The 24,888-nt window shown below is 47.7% G+C and overlaps 1 protein-coding gene across 1 annotated transcript in view; it reads right to left on the reverse strand.

The window, feature by feature from the left end:
* Positions 1 to 235: 235 nt before the first annotated feature.
* Positions 236 to 24,888, reverse strand: part of LOC116958358 (uncharacterized) — a 29,493-nt gene continuing 4,840 nt past the window's right edge. The window contains exons 2-5 of the mRNA XM_076056567.1: positions 16,133 to 17,104; positions 14,195 to 14,284; positions 3,635 to 3,740; positions 236 to 311 (exon numbers count right to left, since the gene is read on the reverse strand). Of these exons, the coding sequence (XP_075912682.1) occupies positions 236 to 311; positions 3,635 to 3,740; positions 14,195 to 14,284; positions 16,133 to 17,104 (1,244 nt within the window). The remainder of the gene's footprint in view (positions 312 to 3,634; positions 3,741 to 14,194; positions 14,285 to 16,132; positions 17,105 to 24,888) is intronic.

Below are 24,888 nucleotides of genomic sequence, written 5' to 3' on the forward strand. Positions count from 1 at the left end.
CATACATGTGTGATACATGCGTGTGGTACATACATGTGTGATACATGCGTGTGATACATACATGTGTGATACATGCGTGTGGTACATACATGTGTGATACATGCGTGTGGTACATACATGTGTGATACATGCGTGTGGTACATACATGTGTGATACATGCGTGTGGTACATACATGTGTGATACATGCGTATGATACATACATGTGTGCTACACGCGCGCTGTACATGCGTGGACTCACAGCTTCTGCAGCTGTCCATGTGCCCGGAAGGAGAAGTCCGGCAGGCGACTGATGAAGTTACTGTTCAGAGATCTGCGGCAAGGGAGCGGGTAGGGGAAGGGGGGTTCGTGTGTGTTCAAGTTAGGGCTAGGTCAGGGTTAGCGTTAGGCCAGGGTTAGGGTTAGGGCTAGGTCAGGGTTAGCGTTAGGTCAGGGTTAGCGTTAGGGCTAGGTCAGCGTTAGCGTTAGGTCAGGGTTAGGGCTAGGTCAGGGTTAGGGTTAGGGTTAGGCCAGGGTTAGGGCTAGGTCAGGGTTAGGGCTAGGTCAGGGTTAGCGTTAGGTCAGGGTTAGCGTTAGGCCAGCGTTAGGGTTCGGGCTAGGTCAGGGTTAGGGCTAGGTCAGGGTTAGCGTTAGGTCAGGGTTAGCGTTAGGCCAGGGTTAGGGTTCGGGCTAGGTCAGGGTTAGGGCTAGGTCAGGGTTAGGGCTAGGTCAGGGTTAGGGCTAGGTCAGGGTTAACGTTAGGCCAGGGTTAGGGTTAGGGCTAGGTCAGGGTTAGGGCTAGGTCAGGGTTAGCGTTAGGCCAGGGTTAGGGTTAGGGCTAGGTCAGGGTTAGCGTTAGGTCAGGGTTAGCGTTAGGGCTAGGTCAGCGTTAGCGTTAGGTCAGGGTTAGGGCTAGGTCAGGGTTAGGGTTAGGGTTAGGCCAGGGTTAGGGCTAGGTCAGGGTTAGGGCTAGGTCAGGGTTAGCGTTAGGTCAGGGTTAGCGTTAGGCCAGGGTTAGGGTTCGGGCTAGGTCAGGGTTAGGGCTAGGTCAGGGTTAGGGCTAGGTCAGGGTTAGGGCTAGGTCAGGGTTAACGTTAGGCCAGGGTTAGGGTTAGGGCTAGGTCAGGGTTAGGGCTAGGTCAGGGTTAGGGCTAGGTCAGGGTTAGCGTTAGGCCAGGGTTAGGGTTAGGGTTAGGTCAGGGTTAGGTCAGGGTTAGCGTTAGGCCAGGGTTAGCGTTAGGCCAGGGTTAGGGTTAGGGCTAGGTCAGGGTTAGGGCTAGGTCAGGGTTAGCGTTAGGCCAGGGTTAGCGTTAGGGCAAGTTCAGGGTTAGCGTTAGGTCAGGGTTAGGGTTAGGGCTAGGTCAGGGTTAGCGTTAGGCCAGCGTTAGGGTTAGGTCAGGGTTAGCATTAGGTCAGGGTTAGCGGTAGGCCAGGGTTAGGGTTAGGGCAGGGTTAGGGTTAGGGCTAGGTCAGGGTTAGCATTAGGTCAGGGTTAGCGTTAGGCCAGGGTTAGGGTTAGGGCTAGGTCAGGGTTAGCATTAGGTCAGGTTTAGCGTTAGGCCAGGGTTAGGGTTAGGGCAGGGTTAGGGTTAGGGTTAGGCCAGGGTTAGCAATAGGCCAGGGTTAGGGTTAGGGTTAGGCCAGGGTTAGCGTTAGGCCAGGGTCAGGGTTAGGCCTGGGTTAGGGTTAGGCCAAGGTTAGGGTTAGGGCTAGTTCGGGGTTAGCGTTAGGCCAGGGTCAGGGTTAGGGCTAGGTCAGGGTTAGGGCTAGTTCGGGGTAAGGGCTAGTTCAGGGTTAGCATTAGCCCAGGGTTCGGGCTAGTTCAGGGTTAGCGTTAGGCCTGGGTTAGAGCTAGTTCAGGGTTAGCGTTAGGCCAGGGTTAGGGTTAGGGCTAGGTCGAGGTTAGCGTTAGGTCAGGGTTAGGGTTCGAGCTAGGTCAGGGTTAGGGTTAGGCCAGGGTTAGGGTTAGGGCTAGGTCAGGGTTAGCGTTAGGCCAGGGTTAGCGTTATGGCAGGGTTAGGGTTAGGGCTAGTTCAGGGTTAGCATTAGGTCAGGGTTAGAGTTAGGCCAGGGTTAGGGCTAGTTCGGGGTTAGCGTTAGGCCAGGGTTAGAGTTAGGGCTAGGTCAGGGTTAGCGTTAGGCCAGGGTCAGGGTTAGGGCTAGGTCAGGGTTAGCGTTAGGCCAGGGTTAGGTTCGAGCTAGGGTTAAGTCACGGTTAGGGCTAAGTCAAAGTTAGGGCTAAGTCAGGGTTAGGGCTAAGTCAGGGTTAGGGCTAAGTCAGGGTTAGGGCTAAGTCAGGGTTAGGGCTAAGTCAGGGTTAGGGCTAAGTCAGAGTTAGGGCTAAGTCAGAGTTAGGGCTATGTCAGGGTTAGAGCTAAGTCAGGGTTAGGGCTAAGTCAGGGTTCGGGCTAAGTCAGGGTTAGGGCTAGGCCAGGGTTAGGGCTAAGTCAGAGTTTGGGCTAAGTCAGGGTTAGGGCTAAGTCAGAGTTAGGGCTAAGTCAGGGTTAGGGCTATGTCAGAGTTAGGGCTAAGTCAGGGTTAGGGCTAAGTCAGAGTTAGGGCTAAGTCAGAGTTAGGGCTAAGTCAGGGTTAGGGCTGAGTCAGGGTTAGGGCTAAGTCAGGGTTAGGGCTAATTCAGGGTTAGGGCTAAGTCAGAGTTTGGGGTTAGGGCTCGGGCTAGGTCGGGGTTAGCGTTTTACCAGGGTTAGGGTTAGGCCAGAGTTAGGGCTAAGTCAGAGTTAGGGCTAAGTCAGGGTTAGGGCTAAGTCAGGGTTAGGGCTATGTCAGGGTTAGGGCTATGTCAGGGTTAGAGCTAAGTCAGGGTTAGGGCTAAGTCAGGGTTAGGGCTAAGTCAGGGTTAGGGCTAGGCCAGGGTTAGGGCTAAGTCAGAGTTTGGGCTAAGTCAGGGTTAGGGCTAAGTCAGAGTTAGGGCTAAGTCAGAGTTAGGGCTATGTCAGGGTTAGGGCTAAGTCAGGGTTAGGGCTAAGTCAGGGTTAGGGCTAAGTCAGAGTTAGGGCTAAGTCAGGGTTAGGGCTAAGTCAGAGTTAGGGCTAAGTCAGAGTTAGGGCTAGGCCAGGGTTAAGGCTAAGTCAGGGTTAGGGCTAAGTCAGGGTTAGGGCTAAGACAGGGTTAGTCAGAGTTAGGGCTAAGTCAGGGTTAGGGCTAAGTCAGAGTTAGGGCTAAGTCAGGGTTGGGGCTAAGTCAGAGTTAGGGCTAAGTCAGAGTTAGGGCTAAGTGAGGGTTAGGGCTAAGTCAGGGTTAGGGCTAAGTCAGGGTTAGGGCTAAGTCAGGGTTAGGGCTAAGTGAGGGTTAGGGCTAAGTCAAGGTCAGGGCTAGGCCAGGGTTAGGGCTAAGTCAGAGTTAGGGCTAAGTCAGGGTTAGGGCTAAGTCAGGGTTAGGGCTAAGTCAGGGTTAGGGCTAAGTGAGGGTTAGGGCTAAGTCAGAGTTTGGGGTTAGGGTTAGGGTTAGGCCAGGGTTAGGGTTAGGGCTAGGCCAGGGTTAGGGCTAAGTCAGGGTTAGGGTTTGGCCAGGGTTAGGCTTAGGGCTAAGTCAGACTTAGGGCAATCTCAGGGTTTGGGGTTAGGTTCAGGGGTCAGGGGTCAGGGTTCAGGAGTTAGAGGGTCTCCCCCCCCCACCCACCCACCCACCCCCACCCACATGAGGGTGGCGTTGTGCGCGACGATCGGCACGGCATGGAGTCCGACGCCGTCGCAGTCCACGGCACTGCCCTGGCACTCGCAGACGGCGGGCAGCAGGGGCAACTCTACGCAGCGCACAGGCAAAGGGGCCCCAGGTAACCACCACGCGCAGCGGGGGCAAGTGCTCTTAGTAGTGCTAGAGGCAAAGGGGCATCCAGGTAACCACCACGGGCTGTCAGGGGCCAAGTGCTCTTAGTAGTGGTAGAGGCAAAGGGGCATCCAGGTAACCACCACGGGCTGTCGGGGCCAAGTGCTCTTAGTAGTGGTACAGGCAAAGGGGCACCCAGGTAACCATCACGGGCTGTCGGGGGCAAGTGCTCTTAGTAGTGGTACAGGCAAAGGGGCACCCAGGTAACCACCACGGGCAGCGGGGCCAAGTGCTCTTAGTAGTGGTACAGGCAAAGGGGCATCCAGGTAACCACCACGGGCTGTCGGGGGCAAGTGCTCTTAGTAGTGGTAGAGGCAAAGGGGCACCCAGGTAACCATCACGGGCAGCGGGGCCAAGTGCTCTTAGTAGTGGTAGAGGCAAAGGGGCACCCAGGTAACCATCACGGGCTGTCAGGGGCAAGTTCTCTTAGTAGTGGTACAGGCAAAGGGGCACCCAGGTAGCCACCACGGGCTGTCGGGGGCAAGTGCTCTTAGTAGTGCTAGAGGCAAAGGGGCACCCAGGTAACCACCACGAGCTGTCAGGGGCAAGTGCTCTTAGTAGTGGTACAGGCAAAGGGGCACCCAGGTAACCACCACGGGCAGCAGGGGCAAGTGCTCTTAGTAGTGGTAGAGGCAAAGGGGCACCCAGGTAACCACCACGGGCTGTCAGGGGCAAGTGCTCTTAGTAGTGGTAGAGGCAAAGGGGCACCCAGGTAACCATCACGGGCAGCGGGGCCAAGTGCTCTTAGTAGTGGTAGAGGCAAAGGGGCACCCAGGTAACCACCACGGGCTGTCGGGGGCAAGTGCTCTTAGTAGTGGTACAGGCAAAGGGGCATCCAGGTAACCACCACGGGCTGTCAGGGGCAAGTGCTCTTAGTAGTGGTACAGGCAAAGGGGCACCCAGGTAACCACCACGCGCAGCGGGGGCAAGTGCTCTTAGTAGTGGTAGAGGCAAAGGGGCATCCAGGTAACCACCACGGGCTGTCAGGGGCAAGTGCTCTTAGTAGTGGTACAGGCAAAGGGGCACCCAGGTAGCCACCACGGGCTGTCGGGGCAAGTGCTCTTAGTAGTGGTAGAGGCAAAGGGGCACCCAGGTAGCCACCACGTGCAGCGGGGGCAAGTGCTCTTAGTAGTGCTAGAGGCAAAGGGGCACCCAGGTAACCATCACGGGCAGCGGGGCCAAGTGCTCTTAGTAGTGGTAGAGGCAAAGGGGCACCCAGGTAACCATCACGGGCTGTCGGGGGCAAGTGCTCTTAGTAGTGGTACAGGCAAAGGGGCACCCAGGTAGCCACCATGCGCAGCGGGGGCAAGTGCTCTTAGTAGTGCTAGAGGCAAAGGTGCCCCCAGGTAACCACCACGGGCTGTCAGGGGCAAGTGCTCTTAGTAGTGGTACAGGCAAAGGGGCCCCAGGTAACCATCACGGGCAGCGGGGCCAAGTGCTCTTAGTAGTGGTAGAGGCAAAGGGGCACCCAGGTAACCATCACGGGCAGCGGGGCCAAGTGCTCTTAGTAGTGGTAGAGGTAAAGGGGCACCCAGGTAACCACCACGGGCTGTCGGGGGCAAGTGCTCTTAGTAGTGGTACAGGCAAAGGGGCACCCAGGTAACCACCACGGGCTGTCAGGGGCAAGTGCTCTTAGTAGTGGTAGAGGCAAAGGGGCACCCAGGTAACCACCACGGGCAGCGGGGCCAAGTGCTCTTAGTAGTGGTAGAGGCAAAGGGGCACCCAGGTAACCATCACGGGCAGCGGGGCCAAGTGCTCTTAGTAGTGGTAGAGGCAAAGGGGCACCCAGGTAACCATCACGGGCAGCGGGGCCAAGTGCTCTTAGTAGTGGTAGAGGCAAAGGGGCACCCAGGTAACCATCACGGGCAGCAGGGGCAAGTGCTCTTAGTAGTGGTAGAGGCAAAGGGGCACCCAGGTAACCATCACGGGCAGCAGGGGCAAGTGCTCTTAGTAGTGGTAGAGGCAAAGGGGCACCCAGGTAACCACCACGGGCTGTCGGGGGCAAGTGCTCTTAGTAGTGGTAGAGGCAAAGGGGCACCCAGGTAACCACCACGGGCTGTCGGGGGCAAGTGCTCTTAGTAGTGGTAGAGGCAAAGGGGCACCCAGGTAACCACCACGGGCTGTCAGGGGCAAGTGCTATTAGTAGTGGTACAGGCAAAGGGGCACCCAGGTAACCATCACGGGCTGTCGGGGGCAAGTGCTCTTAGTAGTGGTAGAGGCAAAGGGGCACCCAGGTAACCACCACGGGCTGTCGGGGGCAAGTGCTCTTAGTAGTGGTACAGGCAAAGGGGCACCCAGGTAACCACCACGGGCTGTCAGGGGCAAGTGCTCTTAGTAGTGGTACAGGCAAAGGGGCACCCAGGTAACCACCACGGGCTGTCGGGGGCAAGTGCTCTTAGTAGTGGTACAGGCAAAGGGGCACCCAGGTAACCATCACGGGCAGCGGGGCCAAGTGCTCTTAGTAGTGGTAGAGGCAAAGGGGCACCCAGGTAACCACCACGGGCAGCAGGGGCAAGTGCTCTTAGTAGTGCTAGAGGCAAAGGTGCACCCAGATAACCACCACACGCGGCAGGGGCAAGTGCTCTTAGTTGTGGTACAGGCAAAGGGGCCCCAGGTAACCATCACGGGCAGCGGGGCCAAGTGCTCTTAGTAGTGGTAGAGGCAAAGGGGCACCCAGGTAACCATCACGGGCAGCGGGGCCAAGTGCTCTTAGTAGTGGTAGAGGTAAAGGGGCACCCAGGTAACCACCACGGGCTGTCGGGGGCAAGTGCTCTTAGTAGTGGTACAGGCAAAGGGGCACCCAGGTAACCACCACGGGCTGTCAGGGGCAAGTGCTCTTAGTAGTGGTAGAGGCAAAGGGGCACCCAGGTAACCACCACGGGCAGCGGGGCCAAGTGCTCTTAGTAGTGGTAGAGGCAAAGGGGCACCCAGGTAACCATCACGGGCAGCGGGGCCAAGTGCTCTTAGTAGTGGTAGAGGCAAAGGGGCACCCAGGTAACCATCACGGGCAGCGGGGCCAAGTGCTCTTAGTAGTGGTAGAGGCAAAGGGGCACCCAGGTAACCATCACGGGCAGCAGGGGCAAGTGCTCTTAGTAGTGGTAGAGGCAAAGGGGCACCCAGGTAACCATCACGGGCAGCAGGGGCAAGTGCTCTTAGTAGTGGTAGAGGCAAAGGGGCACCCAGGTAACCACCACGGGCTGTCGGGGGCAAGTGCTCTTAGTAGTGGTAGAGGCAAAGGGGCACCCAGGTAACCACCACGGGCTGTCGGGGGCAAGTGCTCTTAGTAGTGGTAGAGGCAAAGGGGCACCCAGGTAACCACCACGGGCTGTCAGGGGCAAGTGCTATTAGTAGTGGTACAGGCAAAGGGGCACCCAGGTAACCATCACGGGCTGTCGGGGGCAAGTGCTCTTAGTAGTGGTAGAGGCAAAGGGGCACCCAGGTAACCACCACGGGCTGTCGGGGGCAAGTGCTCTTAGTAGTGGTAGAGGCAAAGGGGCACCCAGGTAACCACCACGGGCAGCGGGGCCAAGTGCTCTTAGTAGTGGTAGAGGCAAAGGGGCACCCAGGTAACCATCACGGGCAGCGGGGCCAAGTGCTCTTAGTAGTGGTAGAGGCAAAGGGGCACCCAGGTAACCATCACGGGCAGCGGGGCCAAGTGCTCTTAGTAGTGGTAGAGGCAAAGGGGCACCCAGGTAACCATCACGGGCAGCAGGGGCAAGTGCTCTTAGTAGTGGTAGAGGCAAAGGGGCACCCAGGTAACCATCACGGGCAGCAGGGGCAAGTGCTCTTAGTAGTGGTAGAGGCAAAGGGGCACCCAGGTAACCACCACGGGCTGTCGGGGGCAAGTGCTCTTAGTAGTGGTAGAGGCAAAGGGGCACCCAGGTAACCACCACGGGCTGTCGGGGGCAAGTGCTCTTAGTAGTGGTAGAGGCAAAGGGGCACCCAGGTAACCACCACGGGCTGTCAGGGGCAAGTGCTATTAGTAGTGGTACAGGCAAAGGGGCACCCAGGTAACCATCACGGGCTGTCGGGGGCAAGTGCTCTTAGTAGTGGTAGAGGCAAAGGGGCACCCAGGTAACCACCACGGGCTGTCGGGGGCAAGTGCTCTTAGTAGTGGTACAGGCAAAGGGGCACCCAGGTAACCACCACGGGCTGTCAGGGGCAAGTGCTCTTAGTAGTGGTACAGGCAAAGGGGCACCCAGGTAACCACCACGGGCTGTCGGGGGCAAGTGCTCTTAGTAGTGGTACAGGCAAAGGGGCACCCAGGTAACCATCACGGGCAGCGGGGCCAAGTGCTCTTAGTAGTGGTAGAGGCAAAGGGGCACCCAGGTAACCACCACGGGCAGCAGGGGCAAGTGCTCTTAGTAGTGCTAGAGGCAAAGGTGCACCCAGATAACCACCACACGCGGCAGGGGCAAGTGCTCTTAGTTGTGGTACAGGCAAAGGGGCCCCAGGTAACCACCACGCGCAGCAGGGGCAAGTGCTCTTAGTAGTGGTAGAGGCAAAGGGGCACCCAGGTAACCACCACGGGCTGTCAGGGGCAAGTGCTCTTAGTAGTGGTACAGGCAAAGGGGCATCCAGGTAACCACCACGGGCTGTCAGGGGCAAGTGCTCTTAGTAGTGGTAGAGGCAAAGGGGCACCCAGGTAACCACCACGTGCAGCAGGGGCAAGTGCTCTTAGTAGTGGTAGAGGCAAAGGGGCACCCAGGTAACCACCACGGGCTGTCGGGGGCAAGTGCTCTTAGTAGTGGTACAGGCAAAGGGGCACCCAGGTAACCATCACGGGCAGCGGGGCCAAGTGCTCTTAGTAGTGGTAGAGGCAAAGGGGCACCCAGGTAACCACCACGGGCTGTCGGGGGCAAGTGCTCTTAGTAGTGATAGAGGCAAAGGGGCACCCAGGTAACCACCACGGGCTGTCGGGGGCAAGTGCTCTTAGTAGTGGTAGAGGCAAAGGTGCACCCAGGTAACCACCACGGGCTGTCAGGGCAAGTGCTCTTAGTAGTGGTACAGGCAAAGGTGCCCCAGGTAACCACCACGGGCAGCAGGGGCAAGTGCTCTACGCAGCGCACAGGCAAAGGGGCCCCAGGTAACCACCACGGGCTGTCAGGGCAAGTGCTCTTAGTAGTGGTACAGGAAAAGGTGCCCCAGGTAACCACCACGGGCAGCAGGGGCAAGTGCTCTACGCAGCGCACAGGCAAAGGGGCCCCAGGTAACCACCACGGGCTGTCAGGGGCAAGTGCTCTACGCAGCGCACAGGCAAAAGGGCCCCAGGTAACCACCACGGGCTGTCAGGGGCAAGTGCTCTTAGTAGTGGTACAGGCAAATGACCCCCCAGGTAACCACCACCAATATAAATAAATAAATATAACGGAATGTCTATATATACAAATAGACAAAAACAAATATAACTACATTTATATTTATATATACAATATATTAAGACATGTTAAAAAGTATATAATAAATGTATATATTTATACAAATATATAAATTGATACGTAAATACAATGAAGTGAAAACATTTTCAGTTACAAATATATAAAAATACATTTGTAAATGCAGTTATATTTATATATAGAGAAATATATACATACGTAAATATATACATGTATAAATACCTATTAAAAGACAGTTATATTTATATAAATATGTTAATATTCATATGTAATTACATAAATAAACGTATATTAATACACACGCATTAATAAATAGATGTATAAATACGTGTATATTAACACACACACACGTAGATAAATAGATTTATAAATACATGTATATTTATACAAATCTATAAACACAAATATACACGTGGAAAATAAGTTATATTTAAAAAAAAATAATATTTTTTTTAAACACGCTTTAATAAGATGTACTAGTAATGGCAGACTTCATGAAGCTTGCCAAAACCAAAGCCGAAACATATAAACATTAATGTTAAATAGTTTTTACATTTTTTACGATAGAATATAGTATTGTCATCAGTATAACATAAGTATAACAAGTTTACAGTCGATACCACATTGGGAAGTGGGTTAACATTGAGTTACAACATTTGAGGACAGAACGACAACAACAACATATTTTTTTAAATTTTATTTAAAGCTTTCGTGACTGCAGTGATTCATATTCTTTGGTTCTTTCGGTAAAGTTCCCTTCTTACGTGGTGGTGACTTTACCGAAAGAACCAAGAATAATAATTTTATTGTTTTACAATAATTTTATTGTTTTATTTTTTTATTTTATTGTTTCACTTCTACGTGGTGGTGACTTTACCGAAAGAACCAAGAATAATAATTTTATTGTTTTACAATAATTTAATTGTTTTATATTTTTATCATTTTATTGTTTCCCTTCTACGTGGTGGTGACTTTACCCAAAGAACCAAGAATAATAATTGTATTGTTTTAGAATAATTTAATTGGTTTATATTTTTATTATTTAATTATTTCGACTTCTACGTGGTGGTGACTTTACCCAAAGAACCAAGAATAATAATTTTATTGTTTTACAATAATTTTATTGTTTTATATTTTTATTATTTTATTGTTTCCCTTCTACGTGGTGGTGACTTTACCCAAAGAACCAAGAATAATAATTTTATTGTTTTACAATAATTTTATTGTTTTATATTTTTATTATTTTATTGTTTCCCTTCTACGTGGTGGTGACTTTACCGAAAGAACCAAGAATAATAATTGTATTGTTTTACAATAATTTTATTGTTTTATATTTTTTTATTATTTTATTGTTTCCCTTCTACGTGGTGGTGACTTTACCGAAAGAACCAAGAATAATAATTTTATTGTTTTACAATAATTTTATTGTTTTATATTTTTATTATTTTATTGTTTCCCTTCTACGTGGTGGTGACTTTACCCAAAGAACCAAGAATAATAATTTTATTGTTTTATATTTTTATTATTTTATTGTTTCCCTTCTACGTGGTGGTGACTTTACCCAAAGAATCAAGAATAATAATTTTATTGTTTTACAATAATGTTATTGTTTTATATATTTTTATTATTTTATTGTTTCCCTTCTACGTGGTGGTGACTTTACCGAAAGAACCAAGAATAATAATTTTATTGTTTTACAATAATTTTATTGTTTTATATTTTTATTATTTTATTGTTTCCCTTCTACGTGGTGGTGACTTTACCCAAAGAACCAAGAATAATAATTTTATTGTTTTATATTTTTATTATTTTATTGTTTCCCTTCTACGTGGTGGTGACTTTACCCAAAGAACCAAGAATAATAATTTTATTGTTTTACAATTATTTTATTGTTTTACATTTGTATTATTTTATTGTTTCCCTTCTACGTGGTGGTGACTTTACCCAAAGAACCAAGAATAATAATTTTATCGTTTTACAATAATTTTATTGTTTTATATATTTTTATTATTTTATTGTTTCGCTTCTACGTGGTGGTGACTTTACCGAAAGAACCAAAGAATAATAATTTTATTGTTTTACAATAATTTTAATTGTTTTATATTTTTATCATTTTATTGTTTCCCTATCTACGTGGTGGTGACTTTACCCAAAGAACCAAGAATAATAATTTTGTTGTTTTACAATAATTTTATTGTTTTATATTTTTATTATTTTATTGTTTCCCTATCTACGTGGTGGTGACTTTACCCAAAGAACCAAGAATAATAATTTTATCGTTTTACAATAATTTTATTGTTTTATATTTTTATTATTTTATTGTTTCCCTTCTACGTGGTGGTGACTTTACCCAAAGAATCAAGAATAATAATTTTATTGTTTTACAATAATGTTATTGTTTTATATATTTTTATTATTTTATTGTTTCCCTTCTACGTGGTGGTGACTTTACCGAAAGAACCAAGAATAATAATTTTATTGTTTTACAATAATTTTATTGTTTTATATTTTTTATTATTTTATTGTTTCCCTTCTACGTGGTGGTGACTTTACCCAAAGAACCAAGAATAATAATTTTATTGTTTTATATTTTTATTATTTTATTGTTTCCCTTCTACGTGGTGGTGACTTTACCCAAAGAACCAAGAATAATAATTTTATTGTTTTACAATAATTTTATTGTTTTATATTTTTATTATTTAATTGTTTCGACTTCTACGTGGTGGTGACTTTACCCAAAGAACCAAGAATAATAATTTTATTGTTTTACAATAATTTTAATGTTTTATATTTGTATTATTTTATTGTTTCCCTTCTACGTGGTGGTGACTTTACCCAAAGAACCAAGAATAATAATTTTATCGTTTTACAATAATTTTATTGTTTTATATATTTTTATTATTTTATTGTTTCGCTTCTACGTGGTGGTGACTTTACCGAAAGAACCAAAGAATAATAATTTTATTGTTTTACAATAATTTTAATTGTTTTATATTTTTATCATTTTATTGTTTCCCTATCTACGTGGTGGTGACTTTACCCAAAGAACCAAGAATAATAATTTTGTTGTTTTACAATAATTTTATTGTTTTATATTTTTATTATTTTATTGTTTCCCTATCTACGTGGTGGTGACTTTACCCAAAGAACCAAGAATAATAATTTTATCGTTTTACAATAATTTTATTGTTTTATATTTTTATTATTTTATTGTTTCCCTTCTACGTGGTGGTGACTTTACCCAAAGAATCAAGAATAATAATTTTATTGTTTTACAATAATGTTATTGTTTTATATATTTTTATTATTTTATTGTTTCCCTTCTACGTGGTGGTGACTTTACCGAAAGAACCAAGAATAATAATTTTATTGTTTTACAATAATTTTATTGTTTTATATTTTTTATTATTTTATTGTTTCCCTTCTACGTGGTGGTGACTTTACCCAAAGAACCAAGAATAATAATTTTATTGTTTTATATTTTTATTATTTTATTGTTTCCCTTCTACGTGGTGGTGACTTTACCCAAAGAACCAAGAATAATAATTTTATTGTTTTACAATAATTTTATTGTTTTATATTTTTATTATTTAATTGTTTCGACTTCTACGTGGTGGTGACTTTACCCAAAGAACCAAGAATAATAATTTTATTGTTTTACAATAATTTTAATGTTTTATATTTGTATTATTTTATTGTTTCCCTTCTACGTGGTGGTGACTTTACCCAAAGAACCAAGAATAATAATTTTATCGTTTTACAATAATTTTATTGTTTTATATATTTTTATTATTTTATTGTTTCGCTTCTACGTGGTGGTGACTTTACCGAAAGAACCAAAGAATAATAATTTTATTGTTTTACAATAATTTTAATTGTTTTATATTTTTATCATTTTATTGTTTCCCTATCTACGTGGTGGTGACTTTACCCAAAGAACCAAGAATAATAATTTTGTTGTTTTACAATAATTTTATTGTTTTATATTTTTATTATTTTATTGTTTCCCTATCTACGTGGTGGTGACTTTACCCAAAGAACCAAGAATAATAATTTTATCGTTTTACAATAATTTTATTGTTTTATATTTTTATTATTTTATTGTTTCCCTTCTACGTGGTGGTGACTTTACCCAAAGAATCAAGAATAATAATTTTATTGTTTTACAATAATGTTATTGTTTTATATATTTTTATTATTTTATTGTTTCCCTTCTACGTGGTGGTGACTTTACCGAAAGAACCAAGAATAATAATTTTATTGTTTTACAATAATTTTATTGTTTTATATTTTTTATTATTTTATTGTTTCCCTTCTACGTGGTGGTGACTTTACCCAAAGAACCAAGAATAATAATTTTATTGTTTTATATTTTTATTATTTTATTGTTTCCCTTCTACGTGGTGGTGACTTTACCCAAAGAACCAAGAATAATAATTTTATTGTTTTACAATAATTTTATTGTTTTATATTTTTATTATTTAATTGTTTCGACTTCTACGTGGTGGTGACTTTACCCAAAGAACCAAGAATAATAATTTTATTGTTTTACAATAATTTTAATGTTTTATATTTGTATTATTTTATTGTTTCCCTTCTACGTGGTGGTGACTTTACCCAAAGAACCAAGAATAATAATTTTATCGTTTTACAATAATTTTATTGTTTTATATATTTTTATTATTTTATTGTTTCGCTTCTACGTGGTGGTGACTTTACCGAAAGAACCAAAGAATAATAATTTTATTGTTTTACAATAATTTTAATTGTTTTATATTTTTATCATTTTATTGTTTCCCTATCTACGTGGTGGTGACTTTACCCAAAGAACCAAGAATAATAATTTTGTTGTTTTACAATAATTTTATTGTTTTATCTTTTTATTATTTTATTGTTTCCCTATCTACGTGGTGGTGACTTTACCCAAAGAACCAAGAATAATAATAATAACAGAGTTGGTGGTGGTGGTGCTGACCGCAGGCCTCCACGTGGAGGTGGTGGTGCTGGTGGACGCTGGGGTAGGGGAAGAATTCATCAAAGAACTGCGGCCACCCGCTGTTATCTCCTGGGGGGTGGTGGGGGGGTGGGGGGAGGGTGGGGGGAGGGTGGGGGGAGGGGTGGGGGTGGGAGAAGGGTGTGGTGGGGGGAGGGAGGTGGGGGGAAGAGAGTGGTGGATGTGGGGGGAGTGAGGAGGTGGGGGGAGGGGAGGGGGGGTGGCGAAGGGTGGGGTGAGTGTGCCTGTAGTGTGCTGCTGTAGTGTATCTGTAGTGTGTCTGTAGTGTGTCTGTAGTGTGCTGTAGTGTGTCTGTAGTGTGCCTGTAGTGTGCTGTAGTGTGCCTGTAGTGTGCCTGTAGTGTGTCTGTAGTGTGCCTGTAGTGTGCCTGTAGTGTGCTGTAGTGTGCCTGTAGTGTGTCTGTAGTGTGCCTGTAGTGTGCTGTAGTGTGCCTGTAGTGTGCCTGTAGTGTGTCTGTAGTGTGCCTGTAGTGTGCCTGTAGTGTGCTGTAGTGTGCCTGTAGTGTGTCTGTAGTGTGCCTGTAGTGTGCTGTAGTGTGCCTGTAGTGTGCCTGTAGTGTGCTTGTAGTGCTGCTGTAGTGTGCCTGTAGTGCTGCTGTAGTGTGCCTGTAGTGCTGCTGTAGTGTGCCTGTAGCGTGGCTGGAGTGTGTCTGTAGTGTGCCTGTAGTGTGTCTGCAGCGTGCCTGTAGTGTGTCTGTAGTGTGTCTGTAGTGTGCCTGTAGTGCTGGTGTAGCGTGCCTGTAGTGTGTATGTAGTGTGTATGTAGTGTGCCTGTAGCGTGCCTGTAGCGTGCCTGTAGCGTGTCTGTAGTGTGTCTGTAGTGTGTCTGTAGTGTGCCTGTAGTGTGCCTGTAGTGCTGGTGTAGCGTGCCTGTAGTGTGTCTGTAGTGTGTCTGTAGTGTGCCTGTAGTGTGCCTGTAGTGCTGCTGTAGTGTGTCTGTAGTGTGTCTGTAGTGCTGGTGTAGTGTGCCTGTAGTGTGTCTGTAGTGCTGGTGTCGTGTGCCTGTAGTGCTGGTGTAGTGTGCCTGTAGTGTGCCTGTAGTGCTGGTGTAGTGTGCCTGTAGTGCTGGTGTAGTGTGCTGCTGTAGTGCTGGTGTAGTGTGCCTGTAGTGTGCCTGTAGTGCTGGTGTAGTGTGCCTGTAGTGCTGGTGTAGTGTGCCTGTAGTGTGCCTGTAGTGTGCCTGTAGTGCTGGTGTAGTGTGCCTGTAGTGCTGGTGTAGTGTTCCTGTAGCGTGCCTGTATTGCTGCTGTAGTGTGCCTGTAGTGCTGGTGTAGTGTGCCTGTAGTGTGCCTGTAGTGCTGGTGTAGTGTGCCTGTAGTGTGCCTGTAGTGCTGGTGTAGTGTGCCTGTAGTGTGCCTGTAGTGCTGGTGTAGTGTGCCTGTAGTGCTGGTGTAGTGTGCCTGTAGTGTGCCTGTAGTGTGCCTGTAGTGTGCCTGTAGTGCTGCTGTAGTGTGCCTGTAGTGCTGGTGTAGCGTGCCTGTAGTGTGCCTGTAGTGTGCCTGTAGTGCTGCTGTAGTGTGACTGTAGTGTGCCTGTAGTCTGCCTGCAGTGCTGTGTAGTGTGCCTGTAGCATGCCTGTAGTGCTGGTGTAGTGTGCCTGTAGGTGTGCCTGTAGTGCTGGTGCAGTGTGACTGTAGTGTGCCTGTAGTGTGCCTGTAGTGCTGGTGTAGTGTGCCTGTAGCGTGCCTGTAGTGCTGGTGTAGTGTGCCTGTAGTGTGCCTGTAGTGCTGGTGTAGTGTGCCTGTAGCGTGCCTGTAGTGCTGGTGTCGTGTGCCTGTAGTGTGCCTGTAGTGCTGGTGTAGTGTGCCTGTCGCGTGCTGTAGTGTGCCTGTAGTGCTGCTGTAGTGTGCCTGTAGGTGTGCCTGTAGTGCTGGTGTAGTGTGCCTGTAGCGTGCCCTACCGCAGTCCTCCTCGTCGGCTCCGTTCTCGCACTCCTGCGCCCCGTTGCAGTGCAACGTCTGTGGCAGGCAGTGGCTGAGGTTACCGCACGGGAAGAATCCGAGCGGGCACGGGGCCTCCGCCAGGGGCTCCTCCGCCAGGGGCTCCTCCGCCAGGGGCTCCTCCGCCAGGGGCTCCTCCGCCAGGGGCTCCTCCGCCAGGGGCCCCTTTGACGTGGGGTCCAGAGTCTCCTCCGCCGTGGGGTCCAGAGTCTCCTCCGTCGTGGGGCCTAGAGTCTCCTCCGTCGTGGGGTCCAGAGTATCCTCCGTCGTGGGGTCCAGAGTCTCCTCTGTTGTGAGGTCCAGAGTCTCCTCCGCGGTGGGGCCCAGAGTCTTCTCCGTCGTGGGGCCCAGAGTCTCCTTCGCCGTGGGGCCCAGATTCTCCTCCGTCGTGGGGCCCAGAATCTCCTCCATCGTGGGGCCCAGAGTCTCCTCCGCGGTGGGGCCCAGAGTCTCCCCTGTCGTGGGGCCCAGAGTATCCTCCGTCGTGGGGCCCAGAGTCGCCTCCGTCTTGGGGTCCAGAGTCTCCTCCGCAGTGGGGTCCAGAGTCTCCTCCGTCGTGGGGCCAAGAGTCTCCTCCGTCGTGGGTCCCAGAGTCTCCTCTGTCGTGGGGCCCAGAGTCTCCTCCGTCGTCGGGCCCAGATTCTCCTCCGTCGTGGGGTCCAGAGTCTCCTCCGTCGTGGGGCCAAGAGTCTCCTCCGTCGTGGGTCCCAGAGTCTCCTCTGTCGTGGTGCCCAGAGTCTCCTCCGTTGTGGGGCCCAGATTATCCTCTGTCGTGGGGCCCAGAGTCTCCTCCGTCGTGGGGCCCACATTCTCCTCCGTCGTGGGGCCCAGAGTCTCCTTCACCGTGGGGCCCAGAGTCTCCTCCGCGGTGGGGCCCAGATTCTCCTCCGTCGTGGGGACCAGAGTCTCCACTTCCCTGGAGGGCGCCCATTCTGGGGATACAAAGACGGATGGTGGTGTTGGGGGGGGGGGAGTGGGGGAGGGGGTGGGGTGATCAGTGACATCACGAGGTTCTATCCACTGCTGGATGAGCATCGATGTGGTGATGACGACGATGCCTCAGCCCTACGTGACGTCGTCTCTACACCACCACCACCAACAACAACAACAACAACAATACCACCACCAACAACAACAACAACAATACCACCACCAACAACAACAATACCAACAACAACAACAACAAAACCAATACCACCACCACCAACAACAACAATACCACCACCAACACCACTAATACCACCAACAACAACAACAACAATACCACCACCAACAACAACAACAATACCACCAGCAACAACAACAACAATACCACCACCAACAACAATACCACCACCAACAACAACAATACCACCAACAACAACAACAACAATACCACCGCCAACAACAACAAAACCACCACCAACAACAACAATACCACCACCAACAACAACAATACCACCACCAACAACAACAACAACAATACAACCACCACCAACAACAACAACAACAATACCACCACCAACAACAACAATACCACCACCAACAACAACAACAACAATACCACCACCAACAACAACAATACCACCAACAACAACAACAACAACAATACCACCAACAACAACAACAACAATACCACCACCACCAACAACAATACCACCACCACCAACAACAACAATACCACCACCAACAACAACAATACCACCACCAACAACAACAATACCACCACCACCAACAACAATAATACCACCACCACCAACAACAACAACAATACCACCACCAATAACAACAACAATACCACCACCACCACCAACAACAATACCACCACCAACAACAACAATACCACCACCAACAACAACAATACCACCACCAACAACAACAACAATACCACCACCAACAACAACAATACCACCACCAACAACAATAATACCACCACCAACAACAACAACAATACCACCAACAACAACAACAATACCACCACCACCACCAACAACAACAATACCACCACCAACAACAACAATACCACCACCACCACCAACAACAACAATACCACCACCAACAACAACAATACCACCACCAACAACAACAATACCACCACCAACACCAACAACAATACCACCACCAACAACAACAATACCACCACCAACAACAACAATACCACCACCAACAACAACAATACCACCACCACCAACAACAACAATACCACCGCCAACAACAACAACAATACCACCACCAACACCACCACCACCAACAACAACAACAATACCACCACCAACACCACCACCAACACCACTAATACCACCACCAACAACACCACCAACACCACCACCAACACCACCACCAACACCACCACCACCACCAACAATACCACCACCACCAACAACAACAACAATACCACCACCAACAACAACAACAATACCACCAACAACAACAATACCACCGCCAACAACAGCAACACCAATACCACCACCAACAACAACAACAATACCACCACCAACAACAATACCACCAACAATAACAACAATACCACCACCAACAACAACACCACCACCACCAACAACAATACCTCCACCAACAACAACAATACCACCGCCAACAACAACAATACCACCACCAACAACAACAACAATACCACCACCAACAACAACAACAATACCACCACCAACAACAACAACAACAATACCACCACCAACAACAACAATACCACCACCAACACCACTAATACCACCACCACCAACAACAACAATACCACCACCACCAACAACAACAACAATACCACCAACAACAACAACAATACCACCACCAACAACAACAACAATACCACTACCACCAACAACAACAATACCACCACCAACAACAATAACAACAATACCACCACCAACAACAACAATACCACCACCAACAACTACAATACCACCACCACCAACAACAATACCACCAACAACAATACCACCACCAACAACAACAAAAACAAAACCACCACCAACACCACTAATACCACCACCACCAACAACAATAACACCACCACCAACAACAACAACAATACCACCACCAACAACAACAACAATACCACCACCAACAACAATAACACCAATACCACCACCAACAACAACAATACCACCACCAACACCACTAATACCACCACCACCACCAACAACAATACCACCACCAACAACAATACCACCAACAACAACAATACCACCAACACCACCACCAACACCACAACCAACACCACCACCACCAACAACAATACCACCACCAACAACAACAATACCACCGCCAACAACAGCAACACCAATACCACCACCACCAACAAAAACAATACCACCAACAACAACAATACCACCAACAATAACAACAATACCACCAACAACAACAACACCACCAACAACAACAACAATACCACCGCCAACAACAACAATACCACCAACAACAACAACAATACCACCACCAACAACAACAAAAACAATACCACCACCAGCACCACTAATACCACCACCACCAACAACAATAACACCAATACCACCACCAACAACAACAATACCACCACCAACACCACTAATACCACCACCACCAACAACAAACACACACAACAACAACAATACCACCACCAACAACAACAATACCACCACCACCAACAACAACAACAATACCACCACCAACAACAACAATACCACCACCAACAACAACAACAACAATACCAACAACAAAACAACACAACAACAACAATACCACCACCAACAACAACAATACCACCACCACCAACAACAACTAACCACCACCACCAACAACAACAATACCACCACCAACAACAACAATACCACCACCAACAACAACAATACCACCACCACACCAACAACAATACACCAATACCACCACCAACAACAACAATACCACCACCAACACCACTAATACCACCACCACACCAACAACATACACCACCAACAATACCACCAACAACAATACCACCACAACAACTAATACCACCAACAACAACAACCAATACCACCACCACCACCAACAACACACCAACAACAATCAACAACAATACCACACCAACAACAACAACACAATACCACCACCCAACAACAACAATACCACCACCAACAACAACAAAACCAATACCACCACCACCAACAACAACAATACCACCACCAACAACAAAAACCAATACCACCACCAACACCACTAATACCACCCACCAACAACAACAACAATACCACCACCAACAACAACAATACCACCAACAACAACAATACCACCACCAACAACAACAATACCACCACCAACAACAACAACAACAATACCACCACCACCAACAACAAAACCACCCACCACCACCAACAACAAAACCACCACCAACAACAACAACAACAATACCACCACCAACAACAACAATACCACCACCACCACCAACAACAACAATACCACCACCAACAACAACAATACCACCACCAACACCAACAACAATACCACCACCACCAACAACAATACCACCACCAACAACAACAATACCACCACCACCAACAACAATACCACCACCAACAACAATACCACGAACAACAACAACAATACCACCACCACCAACACCAACACCAACAACAATACCACCACCAACAACAACAATACCACCACCACCAACAACAACAATACCACCACCAACAACAACAACAACAATACTACCAACAACAACAACAATACCACCACCAAACAATACCACCACCAACAACAATAACAACAATACCACCACCACCAACAACAATACCACCACCAACAACAACAATACCACCACCACCAACAACAATACCACCACCACCAACAACAATACCACCACCACCAACAACAAAAACAATACCACCACCAACACCACTAATACCACCACCACCAACAACAATAACACCACCACCAACAACAACAACAACAATACCACCACCAACAACAACAACAACAATACCACCACCAACAACAATAACACCAATACCACCACCAACAACAACAATACCACCACCAACACCACTAATACCACCACCACCAACAACAATACCACCACCAACAACAATACCAACAACAACAACAATACCCACAACCACCACCACCAACAACAACAACAACTACCACCACCACCACCAACAACACAATACCACCACCACCAACAACAATACCACCACCAACAACAGCAACACCAATACCACCACCAACAACAATACCACCAACAACAACAATACCACCAACAACAACAATACCACCAACAACAACACCACCACCAACAACAACAATACCACCGCCAACAACAACAACAATACCACCAACAACAACAACAATACCACCACCAACAACAACAATACCACCACCAGCACCACTAATACCACCAACAACAATAACACCAATACCACCACCAACAACAACAATACCACCACCAACACCACTAATACCACCACCACCAACAACAATACCACCACCAACAACAACAACAATACCACCACCAACAACAACAACAATACCACCACCACCAACAACAACAACAATACCACTACCACCAACAACAACAATACCACCACCAACAACAACAACAATACCACCACCAACAACAACAATACCACCACCAACAACAACAATACCACCACCACCAACCAACAACAATACCACCACCAACAAGAAAAACAATACCACCACCAACACCACTAATACCACCACCACCACCAACAACAATAACACCAATACCACCACCAACAACAACAATACCACCACCAACACCACTAATACCACCACCACCAACAACAATAACACCAATACCACCACCAACAACAACAATACCACCACCAACACCACTAATACCACCACCACCAACAACAATACCACCACCAACAACAATACCACCACCAACACCACTAATACCACCAACAACAATACCACCAACAACAACAATACCACCACCAACAACAACAAAACCAATACCACCACCACCAACAACAACAATACCACCAACAACAACAATACCACCAACAACAACAATACACTCCACCACCACAACAACAATACCACCAACAACAACAACAATACCACCACCAACAACAACAAAACCACCACCACCAACAACCAACAACAACAAAACCACCACCACCAACAACAACAATACCACCACCAACAACAACAATACCACCACCACCAACAACAACAATACCACCACCAACAACAACAACAATACCACCACCAACAACAACAATACCACCACCACCAACAACAACAATACCACCACCAACAACAACAACAATACCACCACCAACACCAACAACAATACCACCACCAACAACAACAATACCACCACCAACAACAACAACAATACCACCACCACCACCACCAACAATACCACCACCAACAACAATACCACGAACAACAACAACAATACCACCACCACCAACACCAACAACAATACCACCACCAACAACAACAATACCACCACCAACAACAACAATACCACCACCAACAACAACAATACCACCACCACCAACAACAACAACAATACGACCACCAACAACAACAACAATACCACCAACAACAACACCAATACCGCCACCAACACCACTAATACCACCACCACCACTAATACCACCACCAACAACAACAACACCAATACCACCACCAACACCACTAACACCACAACCACCACTAATACCACCACCAACACCACTAACACCACAACCACCACCAACACCACTAATACCACCACCACGAACACCACCACCAACACCACTAATACCACCACTAACACCACCACCACCACCACTAATACCAACACCACCACCACCCACCACCACTAATGCAACCACCACTACTAATACCACCACCAACACCACTGATACCACCACCACCAACACCAATAATAGCACCACTAATACCACCACCAACACCACTGATACCACCACCACCACTAATACCACCACCAACACCACTAATACCACCACCACGACCAACAATGACACCAATACCACCACCACCAAAATCACCTCGCAAACCAACATCAATACCACCACCACTACCACCACCACCAAAATCACCACGCAAACCAACATCAATACCACCACCACTACCACCACCACCACCACTAAGCCAACGCCACTACCACCACCACTACCACCACCACGACCAACATCACCACCAACACCACCAAAATCACCACGCAAATCAACACCACTACCACCAACCACCACCACCAACACAACCATCAACACCACCATCACCAACACCACCACCACTACCACCACCACCAAAATCACCATCGAAACCAACACCACTACCACCAAAGTCACCACCCAAAACAACACCACCACCAAAGACAAAGGTCCCCCGTGTAGCCTCTAGCAGGCTGTAGGGGCAATTGCTGTTAGGAGCGAGTAGCAGCAGCAGCGTCTATGAAGGTAGACACAGACAAAGGTCCCCCGTGTAGCCTCTAGCAGGCTGTAGGGGCAAGTGCTGTTAGTAACAGCAGCGCTACCTGTGAAGGCTACCGGCACTGTGGTAAACACAGAGGGGGTGGGTGGCCAGCACCACGCCCGGCCGCCTTTGTCTCTCCCCCAGTGCTAGCGATGTTCACCACTACACTACCACCACTACTACACCACCACTACACCACCACCACCACGACACTACACCACCACCACCACTACACTACACCACCACCACTACACTACACCGCTACAACACCACCACCACCACCACTACACTACACCACCACCACTACACCACCACCACTACACCACCACCACTACACCACCACCACCACCACTGCACCACCACTGCACCACCACTACACTACACCACCACCACTACACCACCACCACTACACCACTACACCACCACCGCTACACCACCACCGCTACACCACCACCACTACACCACCACTACACCACCACTACACTACACCACCACAATCATCACCACCACTACACCACCACCGCTACACCACCACCGCTACACCACCACCACCACTACACCACCACTACACCACCACTACACCACCACTACACTACACCACCACTACACCACCACAATCATCACAACCACTACACCACCACCGCTACACCACCACCACCACTACACCACCACCACTATACCACCACCACTACACCACCACCACCACTACACCACCACAACCACACCACCACCGCTACACTACACCAGCTACTCGTTTGAGGCTGAGTCGACCTAGGGAAGGCCCAGGACCGCTTCAGGTAGATTGCCACCGGCATCGAACCCGGCCCGCCGTGTATGTGCAGGTGAGTGTACACGTGTGTAGGTGTGTGTACAGGTGAGTGTACACGTGTGTGTACACGTGTGTAGGTGTGTGTACAGGTGAGTGTACAGGTGTGTGTAGGTGTGTGTACAGGTGTGTGTAGGTGTTTGTACACGTGTGTGTACAGGTGTGTAGGTGTGTGTACAGGTGTGTGTACAGGTGTGTGTACAGGTGTGTAGGTGTGTGTACACGTGTGTGTACACGTGTGTAGGTGTGTGTACAGGTGTGTGTACAGGTGTGTGTACAGGTGTGTAGGTGTGTGTACAGGTGTGTGTACAGGTGTGTGTACAGGTGTGTGTAGGTGTGTGTACAGGTGTGTCTACACGTGTGTAGGTGTGTGTACACGTGTGTAGGTGTGTGTACACGTGCGTAGGTGTGTGTACAGGTGTGTGTACACGTGTATGTACAGGTGAGTGTACACGTGTGTGTACACGTGTGTAGGTGTGT

This window comes from Petromyzon marinus, chromosome 76 (assembly GCF_048934315.1).
Source record: "Petromyzon marinus isolate PM22_M1 ecotype Great Lakes invasive population chromosome 76, UKy_Petmar_22M1.pri1.0, whole genome shotgun sequence".
NCBI lineage: Eukaryota > Metazoa > Chordata > Hyperoartia > Petromyzontiformes > Petromyzontidae > Petromyzon > Petromyzon marinus.